At 43.6% G+C, this 20169-nt stretch overlaps 1 protein-coding gene across 1 annotated transcript in view; it reads left to right on the forward strand.

Moving 5' to 3' along the window:
- mlh1 (mutL homolog 1, colon cancer, nonpolyposis type 2 (E. coli)) overlaps window positions 1-20169 on the forward strand; it is a 49892-nt gene that overhangs the window by 1927 nt on the left and 27796 nt on the right. Inside the window, exons 2-6 of the mRNA XM_067981365.1 lie at window positions 6689-6779; window positions 8199-8297; window positions 13154-13227; window positions 13953-14025; window positions 15851-15942. Of these exons, the coding sequence (XP_067837466.1) occupies window positions 6689-6779; window positions 8199-8297; window positions 13154-13227; window positions 13953-14025; window positions 15851-15942 (429 nt within the window). The remainder of the gene's footprint in view (window positions 1-6688; window positions 6780-8198; window positions 8298-13153; window positions 13228-13952; window positions 14026-15850; window positions 15943-20169) is intronic.

The raw sequence follows: 20169 nt of genomic DNA on the forward strand, positions 1-20169 counted from the left end.
TTTACAGTTGAGAAAGGCATGGATGTTAGGGAACTTGGGGAAATAAATAGTGATGTCTTGAGGAGTGTACATATTACAGAGAGGGAGGTGCTGGAAGTCTTAACGCGCATCAAGGTAGATAAATCTCCGGGACCTGATGAAATGTATCCCAGGACGTTATGGGAGGTTAGGGTGGAAATTGCGGGTCCCCTAGCAGAGATATTTGAATCATCGACAGCTACAGGTGAGGTGCCTGAAGATTGGAGGGTAGCAAATGTTGTGCCTTTGTTTAAGAAGGGCAGCAGGGAAAAGCCTGGGAACTACAGACCAGTGAGCCTGACATCTGTAGTGGGTAAGTTGTTAGAGGGTATTCTGAGAGACAGTATCTACAGGCATTTGGAGAGGCAGGGACTGATTAGGAACAGTCAGCATGGTTTTGTGAGAGGAAAATCATGTCTCACGAATTTGATTGAGTTTTTTGAAGGGGTAACCAAGAAGATAGATGAGGGCTGTGCAGTAGATGTGGTCTACATGGACTTTAGCAAAGCCTTTGACAAGTTACCGCATGGTAGGTTGTTACATAAGGTTAAATCTCACTGGATCCAAGGTGAGGTAGCCAATTGGATACAAAATTGGATTGACGACAGAAGACAGAGGGTGGTTGTCGAGGGTTGTTTTTCAAACTGGATGCCTGTGTCCAGCGGTGTGCCTCAGGGATCGGTGCTGGGTCTGCTGTTATTTGTTATTTATATTAATGATTTGGCTGAGAATTGAGGAGGCATGGTTAGTAAGTTTGCAGATGACACCAAGATTGGTGGCATTGTGGACAGTGAAGAAGGTTATCTAGGATTGGAACGGGATCTTGATAAATTGGGCCAGTGGGCCGATGAATGGCAGATGGACTTTAATTTAGATAAATGTGAGGTGATGCATTTTGGTAGATCGAATCGGGCCAGGACCTACTCCGTTAATGGTAGGGCGTTGGGAGAGTTATAGAACAAAGAGATCTAGGAGTACAGGTTCATAGCTCCTTGAAAGTGGAGTCGCAGGTGGATAGGGTGGTGAAGAATGCATTCAGCATGCTTGGTTTCATTGGTCAGAACATTGAATACAGGAGTTGGGATGTCTTGTTGAAGTTGTACAAGACATTAGTAAGGCCACACTTGGAATACTGTGTACGGTTCTGGTCACCCTATTATAGAAAGGATATTATTAAACTAGAAAGAGTGCAGAAAAGATTTACTAGGATGCTACCGGGACTTGATGGTTTGACTTATAGGGAGAGGTTGGATAGACTGAGACTTTTTTCCCTGGAGAGTAGGAGGTTTAGGGGTGATCTTATAGAAGTCTATAAAATAATGAGGGGCATAGATAAGGTTGATAGTCAAAATCTTTTCCCAAAGGTAGGGGAGTCTATAACGAGGGGGCATAGATTTAAGGTGAGAGGGGAGAGATACAAAAGGGTCCAGAGGGGCAATTTTTTCACTCAAAGGGTGGTGAGTGTCTGGAACGAGCTGCCAGAGGGAGTAGTAGAGGCGGGTACAATTTTGTCTTTTAAAAAGCATTTGGACAGTTACATGGGTAAGATGGGTATAGAGGGATATGGGCCAAGTGCAGGCAATTGGGACTAGCTTAGTGGTATAAACTGGGCGACATGGACATGTTGGGCCGAAGGGCCTGTTTCCATGTTGTAAACTTCTATGATTCTTTCTGTAAGGCCGTGCTAGGGGCTGTAACTGGAACTACACCAGTACAGGCTGGAACATGACTTACTTTCCTATAGGCCCAATCTCAATCAATCACCATGAATCGTTCTTACAGGTGCAACTACTTGCAGGGCTCTGTTGCGTCCACCCCCACTCTCATTTTTTTGGTATGGGTTATGCCTCCTTGCTCCAAATTCTGTAATTGCCCCAGATGCATATTCCCCCCCTCCCCAATTTTAAACACATTTGCACCACTGTTCTCCGTACCTTGCAGCAACCAATACAGAATAGCAACGATGGAGCATGGAAATTGGTCACCCGCTTTCCCCTCGGATTGGGGAATGTTGGATAATGTGGGGTATAATCGTACATATGCAATGAAGGAAATGTTACCTTTTCATTTTGTATTAATTGGGGATATAATGCAAAAACATTCCTGTTGTCAAGGTTCTAATGTAATAGTCATACTCTCGGAACTGTCCATTTTTGATCGCAATATCCTGTCATCATACAGCACGGCTGAGAAAAGCACCAATGGTGTGCAAGACCTGCTCGAAACCACTGACTGAAAGGTCTCACGTTGCACAGAGGTCAACATCACTACAAATATGACCAAAGAAAAATTGTAATCATATTTGTAATCTTTTTTAAATGAGTGGATATCTTTTAATTTTTTAATGTAGCGAGTACAAATCAAATACTCAATGGGAATGTGTGATATAGCTGTTACACTTGTGAGACACTGACCGTTCCCAGGTCAGAGGTATTTGGTAGTATTCTGCATTCCATAATCCCCACAGAACATCCTGAACATAATTAATGGGATCAATGTTCTCAATGTACAGGTATTCAAAAATAATATGTTTTTTTGACGTAACTACATACAGTAACCAGAGCAGTTCTCCCCACCCATAGGTTCACTGCACTGTGGAGCAATTCATTCACTTGCATAATCTCTATCCCTCCAACCGTCCCGTCCCGTCCCTCCCCCAAAAAGTGTGAACTCTCGCCGTGGCTGGCTGCAAGTGTCATTTTGTAGATTTTCGATATTGTTGAGTCCCAATGAACGAACTCTGAAGATGCCCCAAAACAAGAGGATACAAACATTGCATCTTTTATTACTGGCTTAGGTGGTGAGACATTTACAGCATTTAAAATGGTGTTTGCCCACATAGATCCAGCTGTCAAAAAAATATGTACTGTAAACAACCCACAGGATGTTTGTGTTTGAATTAAATGGCTTGACCCATTGATCTATTCCAAACACCTTGAATGACTTCAAAAGCGAAATACTGCGGATGCTGGAAATCTGAAAATAAAACACAAAATGCTGGAAAAGCTCAGCAAGTCAGGCAACATCTGTGGAGAAAAAAGCAGTTAACGTTTCAGATCGAAGACCTTTCATCAGAACTGGAAGATGTTAGAGTTAACTGTTTTTAAGCAAGTACAAAGCCAGGGAAAAGGGGGAGGGAGTGGGGCAGGGGGAGGAAAGAACAAAGGGGAAGTTCTGCGATAGGATGGAGGGCAAGAATGATTAAATGACAAAAGGGATGATGGTGCAAGGCAAGGTGGGTGGTAATGGGACATGTAAAGAAACAAAAGATGGATTTAGAGGTGTTGTAAATGGCAACATCAAAACCATTACCAGCAGCTGCAGTCCCACACAAAAAAATAGGACTGTGTCAGTCCTATTTCTCGCACTTCAGCACTTGAACCATGATAGAAGCCCCCTTGTCCCCACCTACCACCCCACCAGCCTCCACATTTAACATATCATTTCCGCCACCTCCAGCACGATCCCACCACCAAACATATCTTCCCCTCCCCTCCCCTTTCAGCATTCTGAAGGGACCGATCCCTCCGTGACACCCTGGTCCACTCTTCCAACACCCGCTCTCCTCCCCACGGCACTTTCCCGTGCGAGCCCAGAAGATGCAACACCTGCCCTTTCACCTTCTCCCCACCGTTCAGGGCCCCAAACACTGCTTCCAGGTGAAATAGCGGTTTACTTGTACTTAGAATCATAGGTTACAGCGCGGAAGGAGGCCATTCAGCCCATTGAGTCCGTGCCGGTTCTATGCAAGAGCAATCTAGCTGGTCCCACTCCCCCGCCCCATCCCCATAGCCCTGCAATTTTTTTCCTTTCAAGTACTTATCCAGTTCCCTTTTGAAGGCCATGATTGAATCTGCCTCCACCACCCCCTCAGGCAGTGCATTCCAGATCCTAACCACTTGCTGTGTAAACAAATAAGTATTTCCTCATGTTACTTTTTTTTTTGCCAATTACCTTAAATCTATGTCCTCTGGTTCTTGACCCTTCTGCCAGTGGGAACAGTTTCTCTCTATCTACTCTGTCTAGACCCCTCATGATTTTGAATACCTGTCAAATCTCCTCGCAACCTTCTCTGTTCCAAGGAGAAGATCTCTAGCTTCTTAAGTCTATCCACGTAACTAAAGTCCCTCATCCCTGGAATCATTCTAGTAAATCTCTTCTGCAACCTCTCTATGGCCTTCATATCTTTCCTAAAGTGCGGTGCCCAAAACTGGACACAATACTCCAGTTGTGGCTGAACCAATGTTTTATAAAGGTTCATCATGACTTCCATGCTTTTGTACTCTGTACCTCTATTTATAAAGCCCAGGATCCCGTGTGCTTTTTTAACTGCTCTCTCAACCTGCCCTGCCACCTTCAACGATTTGTGCACATATAACCCAAGATCTCTCTGTTCCTGTGCCCCTTTTAGAATTGTGCCCTTTAGTTTCTATTGCCTCTCCTCATTCTTCCGACCGAAATGTATCACTTCGCATTTTTCTGCATTAAATTTCAGCTGCCATGTGTCTGCCTATGCTACCAGCCTGTCTATGTCCTCTTGAAGTCTATCACTATTCTCCTCACTGTTCACTACACTTCCAGGTTTTCTGTCATCTGCAAATTTTGAAATTGTGCCCTGTACACTCAAGTCTAAGTCATTAATATATATCAAGAAAAGCAGTGGTCCCAGCATTGACCCCTGGGGAACACCACTGTACACCTCCCTCCAGTCGGAAAAACAACCATTCACCACCACTCTCTGTTTCATGTTACTTGGCCAATTCTGTATCCATGCTGCTACTGTCCCCTTTATTCCATGGGCTTCAATCTAATATCAAGCCTATTATGCGGCACTTTATCAAAAGCCTTTTGAAAGTCTATATACACCACATCAACTGCATTGCCCTCATCTACCTCTCTGTTACCATATCAAAATGCTACCAAGTTAGTTAAACACGATTTGCCTTTAACAAATCCGTGCTGGCTTTCCCTAATCAATCCACACTTGTCCAAGTGACTGCTAATTCTGTCCTGGATTATCGTTTCTAAAGGTTTCCTCACCACTGAGGTTAAACTGACTGGCTTATTGTTGTTGGGTTTATCCTTGCACCCTTTTTTGAACAAGGGTGTAACATTTGCAATTTTCCAGTCCTCTGGTACCACCCCCATATCTACTGATGTTTGGAAGATTATGGCCAGTACCTCCGCAATTTCCACCCTTACTTCCCTCAGCAACCTAGGGTGCATCCCATCTGGACCGAGTGACTTATCTACTTTAAGTGCAGATAGCCTTTCTAGTACCTTTGCTTTATCCATTTTTAGCCCATCCAGTATCTCAACTACATCTTCCTTTACTGTGACTCTGGCACCATCTTCTTCCTTGGTAAAGACAGGTGCAAAGTATCTTCTTCAATTTAGTATACTGTATTCACTGCTCACAATGCGGTCTCCTCTACATTGGGGAGACCAAACGCAGATTGGGTGATCGCTTTGCTGAACACCTCCGCTTAGTCTGCAAGTGTGGCCCTGACCTTCCGGTCGCTTGCCATTTTAATTCCCCCTCCCACTCTGACCTCTCTGTCCTCGGCCTCTTGCACTGATCCAATGAAGCTCAGCGTAAGCTCGAGGACCAACACCTCATCTTTTGAATCGGCACTTTACAACCTTCAGGACTCAACGTTGATTTCAATAACTTCAGATCATAACCACTGCTCCCATTTTCAATTTTTTTTGTGGGACTGCAGCTGTTGCTGTTTATACCTCTGCTGTTGTCATTTATATCTCCTCTAGACCCATCTTTTGTTTCTTTACTTGTCCCATTACCACCCTCCTTGCCATGCACCATCATCCCTTTTGTCATTTAATCACTCCTGCCCTCCACTCTATCACAGATCTTCCCTTTTGTTCTTTCCTCCCCTCCTCCCCCCAACCCCACTTTTCCTGGCTCTGTACTTGCTTTAAAAATATTAACTCTTTACCATCTTCCAGTTCTGACGAAAGGTCTTTGACCTGAAACGTTAACTCTGTTTCTTTCTCCACAGATGCTGCCTCACTTGCTGAGTTTTTCCAGCATTTTCTGTTTTTACTACCTTGAATGACTTGTTAGGCCTCTATCCGAGGAGTATGGCAGCAATCAACCCTTCCTATCAAGATCTTCCTGTATTAATCTACATCTCTGCCTTTTCCTGAGGTATCTATATATCAGCGGGATGTTATTCTGTGCAACCTGCAGAAACGGTTGGCAGTGGCCAGTTTTAACCCTGTGTGCTGTGAACAGCAAGAAGGAATCCACCACCGACAAAGTGACATTTTTTTTGTCACGATCCATTAAAGACACTACAGAGAAGAAGTTGGAAATGGGGATTTTAAACAACCGCAGAATCTTGTGAATGCTGCCATTGCTGTGCAATCTGCCCCACAATATGAATAGGGTAGATTCCGCAGCATCAGGAATCCTAGGATAATTAAAGAACCTGTTCTCTGATATGTTGGGGAAATCAGTCTGAGATATCTAGCTCATTTGGGGTGCCTTGGATCTGTGATAGTAACTTACGGCTTAGTCTGATGAACAGTATCGTACCTCACTCGTATTTTCTGAATATCTCGGATGTATTCTACAAAATTAGTTTTGTCTTAAATTAATTAATTGTCTTCAGTTTGATGTGATAACAGGATAATTTTTCGTTGACAGTTTGGATGCCAAATCAACAAATATTCAAGTCACTGTAAAGGATGGTGGGCTGAAGTTGATTCAGATCCAGGATAATGGGACCGGTGTCAGGGTAAGATCTTTTAACGAGTAGGCCAAAGAATTTTGCATCTGTCTACGGGCCTCTGGCATGAAATTTCATACTCCTGGCATAAAAATGACAGGGCTGTATACCAGTGGGAATGTGCATCTTGAAAGCAACACAATGACCCAGGTCAGGGTAGGGACGCAGCATTGATTGCGGTACTGGTTAGAACAGTGCGATAGCTGCCTCACCCCACCCACTCTAATCAGTGCAATTACTGTAATAGAAGTTAGTTTCTGGTTGGACATTGGGTGACACAGATTACATGAGAGTGTGAGCAGGAATTCTCACCTCATAGCTGAGTTTTACTGTGCAAGAGGCAACAATTGGAGGACCGCAGAAATCTCGGAGGGTTATAGAGCTGGAGGAGGTTACAGAGATAGGGAGGGAAGAGGCCATGAAGGAATTTGAAAACAAGGATGAGAATTTTAAAATCAAAGCGTTCCCAGACCGGGAGCCAACGTAAGTCAGCGAGCTTGGGGGTGATGGGAGAATGGGACTTGGTGCGCGTTAGGAAACGGGCAGCAGAGTTTCAGATGAGCTCAAGTTTAGAGGGTGCAAGGTGGGAGGACGGCCAGGGGAGCATTGGAATAGTCAAGTCTAGTGGTAACAAAGGCATGGCTGAGGGTCTCAGTAGCAGATGAGCTGAGGCAGGGGCAGAGACGGGTGATTTAAAAAAGGCAAATGTTATGCTGTGCGACAGAATAGAACAGGATCATATCCTCAGTCCTTTGTACAGCGATTTCTAATCTCAATCATGAGGAGTTGTAGAATCGACTCCAAATGGGTTCCTACAGGGAGAGAAAGAAAGCCAGAAGACCAATCCCACTGAGCTGTTTTTGGCAATATCTTAGTCCGACCTCTTAGGCTGGAAGGTTGCATGCTACAGTGACTGCACAAAGTGGGAAAAAGGGAATATTCAGTAAATTGTAATGGACAAAACTGATGGTGACTTCTGAGCCAACCAGGTAATTGGGTATCTTAAGTAAAAAGATGGAACACACAACACATTTAGCGTAAAGGAACAAGCAAAGACGCTTCACAGACAGGTGCAAGGAAATGGACACCGAGCCTGGAAGGGAGAGATCTGGAGGAGTGACGTAAAGGTTGGTCAGAGAGATGGCTTTGAGAAGATTTTGAAAGTTTGAGGGAGGCGGAGAGGTTTAGGTAGGGAATTCCAGAGAGTACAGCCAAGACAGCTGATTACAAGATGGTGCGAGGTGGTTCTTGCGATGTTAGCACTGTAGTCTTTGACACCCTCTTCCCATCTTGTAGAATTACCTGGTTGGCTCAGAAGTCTCTATCAGCTTTGTCCATTACAATTTACTGAACAGCTTTTCAGATGTCAAAGCAGTGTGTTTTTCATTTGGTTTAACACTTCCCAACTTGTCTTTTATTCATAAATAGAAGGAAGATTTGGAAATACTTTGTGAAAGATTTACTACAAGCAAGCTACAGAAATTTGAAGATCTCACTAGCATTGCTACTTATGGATTTAGAGGCGAGGTATGTGTGGAAGTTGATCATTATTATTATAAATTTGAAAATTCTTATAGTTGTAATGCAGAATAAGAACAATTAAAGTGAGTCGTCTTCACGGAAGAAGACACAAAAAACCTCCCAGAAATACTAGAGGGCCAAGGGTCTGGCGAGAATGAGGAACTGAAAGAAATTAGTATTAGTAAAAAAAAATAGTACTAGAGAAATTAATGGGACTGAAAGCTGATAAATCCCAAGGACCTGATTGATGATCTACATTCCAGGGTTGTGAAAGAGGTGGCTATAGAGATAGTAGATGCATTGGTTGTCATCTTCCAAAATTCTATAGATTCTGGAACAGATCCTGCAGATTGGAGGGTAGTAAATGTAACCCCACTATTTAAGAAAGGAGGGAGAGTGAAAACAGGGAACTAAAGACCTGTTAGCCTGACATCAGTAATAGGGAAAATGCTAGAATCTATCTCAAGGATGTGATAACAGGACACTTAGAAAATAATAATAGGATTTGGCAGAGTCAACGTGGATTTATGAAAGGAAAATCATGTTTGACAAACCTGTCGGAGTTCTTTGAGGATGTAACTAGTAGAATAGATAAGAGGGAATCAGTGGATGTGGTGTATTTGGATTTTCAGAAGGCTTTCGATAAGGTCCCAAGCAGGAGGTTGGTGAACAAAGTTAGAGCACATGGAATTGGGGGTAATATACTGGCATGGATTGAGAATTGGCTAACAGAAAACAAAGAGTAGGAACAAATGGGTCTTTTTCAAGTTGGTAGACTGTGACTAGTGTGTTACCGCAGGGATCGGTGCTTGGGCCCCAGCTATTCACAATCTATATCAATGATTTGGATGAGGGGACCAAATGTAATATTTCCAAGTTTGCTGATAACACAAAACTAAGTGGGAATGTGAGTTGTGAGGAGGATGCAAAAAGGCTTCAAGGGAATATAGACAGGCTAAGTGAGTGGGCAAGAACATGGCAGGTGGAAAAATGTGAAGTTATCCACTTTGGTAGGAAAAACAGAAACGCAGAGTATTTTTTAAATGGTGAGAGACTGGGAAATGTTGATGTTCAAAGGGACCTGGGTGTCCTTGTACATGAGTCACTGAAAGCTAACATGTAGGTGCAGCAAGCAATTAAGAAGGTAAATGGTATGTTGGCTTTTATTACAAGAGGATTTGAGTACAGGAGTAAAAATGTCTTACTGCAATTATATAGGGCCTTGGTGAGACCACATCTGGAGTATTGTGTGCAATTTTGGTCTCCTTACCTAAGAAAGGATATACTTGCCATAGAGGGATTGCAACAAAGGTTCACCAGACTGATTCCTGGGACGGCGGGATTGTCGTATGAGGAGAGATTGAGTAGACTAGGCCTGTATTCACTAGAGTTTAGAAGAATGAGAAATGATCTCATTGAAACATACAAAATTCTTACAGGGCTTGACAGGGTAGATGCAGGGAGGATGTTTCCCTTTGCTGGGGAGTCCAGAACCAGGGGTGACAGTCTCAGAATAAGGGGTGTAGGTCATTTAGGACTGAGATGAGGAGAAATTTCTTCACTGAGGGTGGTGAATCTTTGGAATTCTCTACCCCAGAGGGCTGTGGAGGCTCAGTCATTGAGTACATTCAAAACTGAGATTGATAGATTTCTACATATTAAAGACATCAAGGGATATGGGGAAAGTGCAGGAAAATGGCGTTGAGGTAGAAGATCAGCCATGATCTTGTTGAATGGTGTAGCAGGCTCGAGGGGCTGGATGGCCTACTCCTGCTCCTATTTCTTATGTTCTCATGTTCTTAAAAAGCCATTCAGGTCATCAAATTAAACACTCTCCTAATGGCCCATGAACAACATGCACTTTCACGGCCTCTTAACATATTTAACTTTCCTGAGGGAGATCATCAGATGCTAGCAAACTCCGAAGATGCCAAAACTTCAAATGAGTGCAGTGTTCCATATAAAGTGCCTCTTAATGCTCCATAAACTATTTAATCATCTGTGCCAAAATTTATTCTGCTAACCTCAATATCTCATTTTTAGCCAGATCTTCATCCAACTCCTTTTAAAACAGTTAACTAAATTAGCACTGAGCAATTTAAAAAATAGTCTATTAGACAAGGGGAGGGGGGGGAGGAATTCCCACGTCCCTCCAGCCCAGGGCGAGGCTTGACTATTTTGTTATTATATTCCCTAATCTTGCAATCACATGATCAGGTTTATTTAATACAGGTTTCTCCAGTCACTGAAATCCCCACCTCCGCCTAGTCACAACCTCGAGATTGAACCAATGGTTTTATGTTAAGAAGCAATTACTTGCTTGAAATCGGCCATATTACATTTTGATTTCCTACAGTGGGCAATTATTAGTTTGTTCCTTTTTCGCTCCAATAATTTCTTTACAAGTGGCTTCTGCCACCTCGTCTTCTGCTGTTATATCCACCACTTTGACATTATGGCCACCCTTCCACGGTTATATCCACCCATCCACTATTTTGACATCATATCCACCCGTACCAGCATTGCCACTTGTCCACCTAACTTATTGGGCCTATCTATATAAATTTAGTTGACGTTTTTGAACAGCTAGCCAATTTTTTTGTCAAACACCTTTGGAATTGTACATATGGTACAGCTGGCGGCTTGAGGGGAAGAATTTATCCTTGATCCAGTTGTGCAGGGTGTGCTGTCTGGCATTTTATAAATGTTTTCTTCCTTTGAGAAAATGTTGTTTTGAAGGGAAGAGAATTTAGAGGAAGTGTTACTTATGCACTTGGTTACAATTTGTGGGTGTGTGCATCACCTTAATAAGTACAGGTTTCTGCCTTGTCAGAGGTGTCATCTTTCAGGTGAGACATTAAACTGAGACCCCCATCTGCCTGTTCTGGTGGATGTAAAAGGTCCCGTGGGACTATTCAAAGAAGAGTTTGCTTTGATGTCCTGGCCAACATTCCTCCCTCAACAGACCAACTGGTCCTGTAAATTAGCTGCTGCGTTTGCCTACAACAGTGAAGGCACTTCAAAAGTAATTCACTGGTTGTGAAGCACTTTGGGACATCCTGAAGATGTGATACAAGCATTGTTAAAATGCAAGTTATTTTTTTCTTTCACAGTAGGAGAAAATGCTTGCTGTAAATTATTCCTCTGAGCCCTCCCTGGTATCATTTCTCCTCTGAGAAAGACACAGCTGCTTCACAGACTTCACAATTTCAGCTGAACAACTGCAGCCGTCTCTCAGAATTGGCGTTCTGATTCCAATTCTCAAGATGATGCTGAGTTAGCCTAGCTCATAGGAAGAAGGGGCAGACCATCAGCCCATTGTTAGCAGGCATTTGCAGCTTCTTTTAAACCCTTGGCCCAATTTTTTTTCCCTCTCTGTCTCTTTGCTCTGCCCCCATTCCGAGTCAAGGGTCAGAAGAACAGAAGCTGTTGTAGTAACTGGGTCAAGTCAAGGCCTGCAATTCTTCTATTTGGAGAAGGGGACGAACGTCACTAAGGGTCCAGTCTCTGTTAACACGCTCTTAACCTGAAAAGGAAAGTAGTGTAATTAAGTCGTCGGAACAAAATGACTTGAATGTATACAAAATCTGCTACAGCACTTATTCTGCCACAGAACTTAAGTATCTTTAGTCTATTATAGTACATGATTTATCTGCAAAAACTGATGATTCGATTGACGCCACAGTTTTTTAAAAAAAAGTCACGTTCACCCTCATTTCTGAAAGTGGCAGTCTGCATCCTTGCATTGCAGCCTGAGTCTCAGGAGAGTGAGCTAACTCTACTGCTTTCCTGCATTTGACTTTCTGATATGCAGCAGGTTTTCTGATAAACCAGCTGCACTGTGGGACTCAATGTTCCGTGCATGCACCTACTAGCTGTGATGTTTTAGCCAGCATGCATGCGCGGAGTAGCAACGTCACGATGTTACGTCACTACAGAGTGTAGCAGTGTGCGTGCTTTATAAAATATCAGAAGGTTTATGGGAATGTGGCCACTGGCTATGCACGATCCATGGTACAGGAGCTGGTGGCCAAAGAATAGCATAAAAGCAACTTTAGGTATAACAGTCTTGGGGTGAAAGAAGTGCATGAACTCCTGCCAGCTGCCACTGTTGATCTTGCATGTCCTGTCCTCAAATCTTGCTTCCTGTTGTCACGGTTTTTTGATCACCTTTTTGTGTCCATTGTAAATTGCTATATCAACAACTCCCACTCAACTTTTCTGTCAACTGTCACAGTGTAGTTGTGGGCTCTGGCCACTAGGTGGCTCTGTGGAGCAAGTTTCTGAAGTCTATTCCATTGCTATTTAAAAAAAACCTTTTACTCAGCAACTAACTGAGGAACACCGTGGACAGTTAGTGCATTGGAAAATTTTCTAGGGTACCTGATACTAGCCGTTGAACTTGAAAACCTTTTGAGCTATCATTTTACAATGAATTAGCCTGTTGGCACAAATATTAAGGCTAGACAGACTGGACGCAGGGAGGATGTTTCCCCTGGCTGGGGGGCTCAGAACGAGGGGTCACAGTCTCAGGATACGGGGTAGGAGATTTAGGACTGAGATGAGGAGAAATTTCTTCACTCAGAGGGTGGTGAACCTGTGGAATTCTCTACCACAGAAGGCTGTGGAGGCCAAGTCACTGAATATATTTAAGAAGGAGCTAGATAGATTTCTAGACACAAAAGGCATCAAGGGGTATGGGGAGAGAGCGAGAATATGGTATTGAGATAGAGGATCAGCCATGATCATATTGAATGGCGGAGCAGGCTCGAAGGGCCGAATGGCTGACTCCTGCTTCTATTTTCTATGTTTCTATGTGAATCACATTACCTTATGAGTGTACTTTACTTCCTCATTTTCAGGCTCTTGCCAGCATAAGCCACGTGGCACATGTCACCGTAACGACCAAAACTGCTGATGGGAAATGCGCGTTCAGGTAAATGGTTTTATGACTCACTTTCTGGGGTGCGGTTTACAAATGAGTGCTCTTCGGAGCATTCCCACCATTGATGGCCAGAAAATCAAGGGGAGCGTGTTTGCACTTTCCTAATTATGGGGTTCCGAGGTACAGAGATCTACGCGTTTGTTCTTTACAACAACTTGAGCCACGTACACCACCTGAAGTTAAGAATGTGGTGATGACCTGCTCGCAGGGCACTCTCCTGGAGCTGCTGGCGGTCTAGGCAGGCCGATCACAGGGCTTTGCATAGAAAATGCCTATATTTCTAAAATGAGAACTACATTGCATAATTGCTATCCTTGTCATTTGCCCTTAAATCTTCCTTCTCTTAAAGTTATACCATTCAGCCACCTTTATTTTTAGCTCTTGGTTGCTGGAGTGAACTATTTGTGGTTGTGTCCTTGTTGCCTCATTAGACAATGAAGAGACAATAGGGTAGATTTTAGAATTAGCCCTGCAAATGTGGAGCTTTGCACATTAGGAGCACAATATCATTAGGGAACACGCTGACCTCCACACCCGAATTCCCGATGTGTGCCCCAGCTGGTGCAGCTCTGTGCCGGGAGCACGGATTGATAAAATCTGCCACAGCGTTCCTCAGCCGTTCTTCTGCTTGAGGCAGTGATGAGGAATGGGGATACTAGCTTGATCATTTGCATTTTTAAAATATATAAACTCTTGCATTACTATCTCGTCTTTAGAGCTAGCTACTGTGATGGGAGGTTAAAGGCGCCTCCAAAACCATGTGCTGGAAACCAAGGTACACAGATCACGGTAAGTTCCTCTTCAATATTTTAACCTTTAGTTTGTTTTATTCTTGATTGTTAGTCCATTTTCTTTAGTATTCAGTGCAGTTACTGTTGGTCCCTTTCCTCAAGTACTGTCCCCCTCCCTTTCAAAACTACCTTCGTAACCCACCTCGACCCCTCTGTCCTTGCAAACTACTGCCCATCTCCAACCTCCCTTTCCTTTCCAAAGTCCTCTTGTCGCCTCCCAAATCCGTGTCCACATTTCCCGCAACACCGTGTTTGAATCTCTCCAGTTAGATTTCCGTCCCAGCCACAGCACTGATTCAATAACTTCAGATCATAACCACTGTTCCCATTTTTTTGGACAGCGGGTGCTGGTCATGGTTCTGATGTTGTCATTTATAGCTCCTCTCAACCCATCTTTTGCTTTTTTTACTTGTCCCATTACCACCCTTGCCTTGCACCATCATCCCTTTTGTTATTTAATCACTCCTGCCTTCCACCTTATCACAGACTTTCCCTTTCGTTCTTTCCTCTTCCCCCCCCCCCTTTCCCTGGCTTTGTACTTGCTTTAAAAACTGCTAAATCTTTACTTCTTTCATTTCTGAGGAAAGGTCATCGACTTGAAATGTTAACTCTATTTCTCTCTCCACAGATGCTGCCTGACCTGCTGAGTATTTCCAGCATTTTCTGTTTTTATTACAGAATCAGCACTAATCAGTCACAAATGTCATTCTCTGTGACTGGGACCATGGTGCATTTTGCCTTCCAGCCTTCCTTGTCATCTATGTAGCCTTTGACACAGTTGACCACACCATCCATGTCCAACACCTCTCTTCCATTGTCCAGCTGAGTTGGATTACTCTCGCTTGCTTCCACTCTTATCTATCCAATTGTAGCTAGAGCATCTATTTTCCATTGGAAAAGAAAATTGGGCAGAGTGCAAAACAGGCTGCTGATATGCTATCACCCAGGAGAATTTATACCCTTTTATACTCTACCTGATGCCAGATTATATCACTTATGTATAGCACCTTTGTAAACAGAAAGTTCTGCTGTTCCTCATTAGGGATAGGTCTATATACTCCTTTAACCTTGATGCAGTGCTGTTAACTGCGAGTGCATCAGCCTTCAGATTACTGCCTCTTGTTCTGGCCCGGTGAATGTGCTGGCTGGGCCGGTGCATCAGTTTGCTCACGTGGTGCAAATAACATCCATCACAGGCACTCAGAACTGGCTGTGCGGTGGATACAGCCTGCTCACTCCCTGTTTCCGGTCATTTTAAAACTACAATCCATGTTAAAATGGCATTAAACAAACTCCCTTCTTCCTAGCTCAGGGAATTTTTGTTTTACAATTGTTAAATTATCTAGAGACCCATTCCGGTTGCATGTGTGCAGAAAGATAGTCTCTGTCTTACGAATCAGCCTCCAAGGGATCTATTGGGCGTCAAATCAGAAAGAACTTGCATTTATATAGTGCCTTTCACAATTTCAGGACGTCCCAAATGTTTCACAATCAATGGAATACTTTTTAAAGTGTAGTCACTGTTGTAATGTAGGGAAACATGGGCTTGAAATCTCCATGTAATGTTTTGATCTATGTTTTATATAAGGGGCAGAATTAATAGGAGTAGGCCGTCCAGCCCCTCGAGCCCGTTCCACCATTCAGTTAGATCATGGCTGAACTCTACCTCAAATCCATTTACCTGACTTTGACCCATATCCCTTACCCAACAAAAGAAAAACGAGCTGTTGTGTCTCGGTGCTGTGGCTGCTGCAGTGGCCCTTGATCTGTTTGATCCCTAGATCGTTAAGTGCAGTGTTCCTGACGTTGACATCTGTTTTCAGGTGGAAGATCTATTCTACAATATTGCCACTCGAAGGAAGGCTCTGAAAAATCCAAGCGATGAGTATTCCAGAATTGTGGAAGTTATGAGCAGGTAGAAACAGTTACTTTTTTAAAAAATCAATTAGTCGTCTTGTTTACAATTCTTCTGCTGTGACTTTTTTGTTAGTATCATCTGTTCTGTTCTGTGGTTGAAACAGAGCCCATAAATTCTTAAGAGGGAATTGGTTACTTGAAAAAGAGGAATATTGAAGGGTATGGGGAGGGAGCTGCAGAGTGGGATTAGACTAGGTGGCTAATGGAGAAAAACAGACACAGACTCGATGGGCTGAATGGTCTGTGCTGGAACATTCTACAGTGAAACAGTGAGATAATATTTGTATCCGTAAACTGATTTAGGGCCATAAATGAGCTAAGTAAAGAGAGCAGCTCATAGGGAAGTGCTAGATGGGGTGGAGGTCACTTACTTACACTGAAGAAATTGACATTTATTCTGTAAGTTTGAATGGAAATATTTGAACAAACTTCTTGAGGTTGAAGGGAGAAATTGAACTTCTTCGTTCAACATACGAATCCGGCACTTGTGATTTTTTTTATTACTTAAAGTCTGTTGTTGCCAAAGTTTGAAACTTGCCCTCTCCAGGTTACAATCGTCACTAATGTGCCCATGTAACATCATAAGGAGAAATCAAAGTTGCACTTGTTGTAACGGCTGTCTTCGTTGATGTATATTGGGGAGATGAATACTATCTGCACAATCTGTGCTTGGTAGAGGAGCTCCCTGCACTTCCATCAGATAGCGGGAGATGGTTATTTTAGAATCATAGAAAGGTTTACAGCACGGAAGGAGGCCATTTGGCCCACCGAGTCTGTGCTGGCTCTATGGAAGAGCAATCCAGCTAGTCCCACTCCCCCGCCCTATCCCCGTAGCCCTGCAAATTTTTTCCTTTCAAGTACTCATCCAGTTCCCTTTTGAAAGCCACGATTGAATCTACCTCCACCACCACCCCCTCAGGCAGTGCATTCCAGATCCTAACCACTCGCTGCGTAAAAAAAAAAAAGTTTTTCTCTCATGTCACCTTTGGTTCTTTTGCCAATCACCTTAAATCTGTGTCCTCTGGTTCTTGACCCTTCCGCCAATGGGAACAGTTTCTCTATCTATTCTGTCTAGACCTTTCATGATTTTGAATACCTCGATCAAATCTCCTCACAACCTTCTCTGTCCCAAGGAGAACAACCCCAGCTTCTCCAGTCTATCCATGTAACTAAAGTCCCTCATCCCTGGAACCATTCTAGTAAATCTCTTCTGCACCCTCTCTAAGGCCTTCACATCTTTCCTAAAGTGCGGTGCCCAGAACGGGACACAATACTCCAGTTGCGTCGAACCAGTGTTTTATAAAGATTCATCATAACTTCCTTGCTTTTGTACTCTATGCCTCTACTCTAAAGCCCAGAATCCCGTATGCTTTTTTAACTGCTTTCTCAACCTGCCCAACGATTTGTGCACATATACCCCCCAGATCGCTCTGTTCCTCTACCCCTTTTAGGATTGTGCCCTTTAGTTTATATTGCCTCTCCTCATTTTTCCTACAGAAATGTATCATTTCGCATTTTTCTGCGTTAAATTTCATCTGCCACGTGTCCGTCCATTCTACCAGCCTCTCCATATCCTCTTGAAGTCTATCACAATTCTCCTCACTGTTTACTACCCTTCCAAGTTTTCTGTCATCTGCAAATTTTGGAAATTGTGCCCTGTACACCCAAGTCCAAGTCATTAATATATATCAAGAAAAGCAGTGGTCTTAGTACCGACCCCTGGGGAACACCACTGTACACCTCCCTCCAGTCCGAGAAACAACCGTTCACCACTACTCTCTGCTTCCTGTGTCTTGGCCAATTTTGTATCCGTGCTGCTCCTGCCCCCTTTACTCCATGGGCTTCAATCTTGATGACATGCTTATTATGTGGCACTTTATCAAACGCCTTTTAAAAGTCCACATACATCACTAATTTGATTGAATTTTTTGAGGGGGTGACGAGGCGTGTGGATGAGGGTAACGCAGTGGATGTGGTATACATGGATTTCAGTAAGGCCTTCGATAAAGTCCCCCACAGGAGACTGGTCAAGAAGGTACGAGCCCATGGAATCCAGGGTGCCTTGGCACTTTGGATACAAAACTGGCTTAGTGGCAGAAGGCAGAGGGTGATGGTCGAAGGTTGTTTTTGTGACTGGAAGCCTGTGGCCAGTGGGGTACCACAGGGATCGGTGCTGGGTCCCTTGCTGTTTGTGGTCTACATTAACGACTTGGATATGAATGTAAAAGGTATGATCAGTAAGTTCGCTGATGATACAAAAATTGGTAGGGTGGTAAATAGCGAGGAGGATAGCCTCAGTCTGCAGGACGATATAGATGGGTTGGTCAGATGGGCGGAACAGTGGCAAATGGAATTTAACCCGGAAAAGTGCGAGGTGATGCACTTTGGAGGGACTAACAAGGCAAGGGAATACACAATGAATGGGAGGACCCTAGGCAAGACAGAGGGTCAGAGGGATCTTGGTGTGCAAGTTCACAGATCCCTGAAGGCGGCGGAACAGGTAGATAAGGTGGTAAAGAAGGCATATGGGATACTTGCCTTTATTAGCCGAGATGTGGAGATGCCGGTGATGGACTGGGGTTGACAATTGTAAACAATTTTACAACACCAAGTTATAGTCCAGCAATTTTATTTTAAATTCACAAGCTTTCGGATGCTACCTCCTTCCTCAGGTGAACGATGTGGAAATGAAATCCTCGAAATGAAATCGCATTTATAATTCACAGAACAATGCTTGGTGATTACAGGAATCACCAAGCATTGTTCTGTGAATTATAAATGCGATTTCATTTCGAGGATTTCATTTCCACATCGTTCACCTGAGGAAGGAGGTAGCCTCCGAAAGCTTGTGAATTTAAAATAAAATTGCTGGACTATAACTTGGTGTTGTAAAATTATTTACATTTATTAGCCGAGGCATAGAATATAAGAGCAAGGAGGTTATGATGGAGCTGTATAAAACACTGGTTAGGCCACAGCTGGAGTACTGTGTGCAGTTCTGGTCGCCACACTACAGGAAGGATGTGATCGCTTTGGAGAGGGTGCAGAGGAGATTCACCAGGATGTTACCAGGGCTGGAGTGCTTCAGCTATGAAGAGAGACTGGGAAGATTGGGTTTGTTTTCCTTGGAGCAGAGGAGGCTGAGGGGGGACATGATTGAGGTGTACAAAATTATGAGGGGCACAGATAGGATGGATACTAAGGAGCTTTTTCCCTTCGTTGAGGGTTCTATAACAAGGGGACATAGATTCAAGGTAAAAGGCGGGAGGTTTAGAGGGGATTTGAGAAAGAACTTTTTCACCCAGAGGGTGGTTGGAGTCTGGAACTCACTGCCTGAAAGGGTTGTGGAGGCAGGAACCCTCACAACATTCAAGAAGCATTTGGATGAGCACTTGAAATGCCATAGCATACAAGGCTACGGACCAAATGCTGGAATATGGGATTAGAGTAGACAGGGCTTGATGGCCGGCGCGGACACGATGGGCCGAAGGGCCTCTATCCGTGCTGTATAACTCTATGACTCTATGACTCTATCACATCAACCGCATTGCCCTCATCGACCCTCTCTGTTATCTCATCAAAAAACTCAATCAAGTTAGTTAAACACGATTTGCCTTTAACAAATCCATGCTGGCTTTCCCTAACCAATCCACACTTGTCCAAGTGACTGCTAATTCTGTCCTGGATTATCGTTTCTAAAAGTTTCCCCAACACCAAGTTTTATGCTGACTGGTCTGGACTTGCTAGGTTTATCCTTACACCTTTTTTTGAACAAGGATGTAACGTTTGCAATCCTTCAGTCCTCTGGCATCACCCCCCCGTATCTAAGGATGTTTGGAAGATTATGGCCAGCACCTTTGCAATTTCCACCCTTACTTCCCTCAGCAACTTAGGATTCATCCCATCCGGACCAGGTGACTTTCTACTTTAAGTACAGCTAGCTTTTCTAGTACCTCCTTCATTATCTCAACTTCATCTTTCTTTACTAAGACTCTGGCAGCATCTTCTTCCTTGGTAAAGTATTCCAAGGTAATAATAAAAGTAAAGGATGCAAAGTTTTTTTTTAATTTGTTCATGGGATGTGGGCGTTGCTGGCAAGGCCAGCATTTATTGCTCATCCCTAATTTATTGCCCATCCCTAACCCTTGAGAAGGTGGTGGTGAGGGGCCTTCTGGAACTGCTGCAGTCCGTGTGGTGAAGGTTCTCCCTCGGTGCTGTTCGGTAG

Source organism: Heptranchias perlo, chromosome 3, assembly GCF_035084215.1.
Source record: "Heptranchias perlo isolate sHepPer1 chromosome 3, sHepPer1.hap1, whole genome shotgun sequence".
Lineage (NCBI taxonomy): Eukaryota > Metazoa > Chordata > Chondrichthyes > Hexanchiformes > Hexanchidae > Heptranchias > Heptranchias perlo.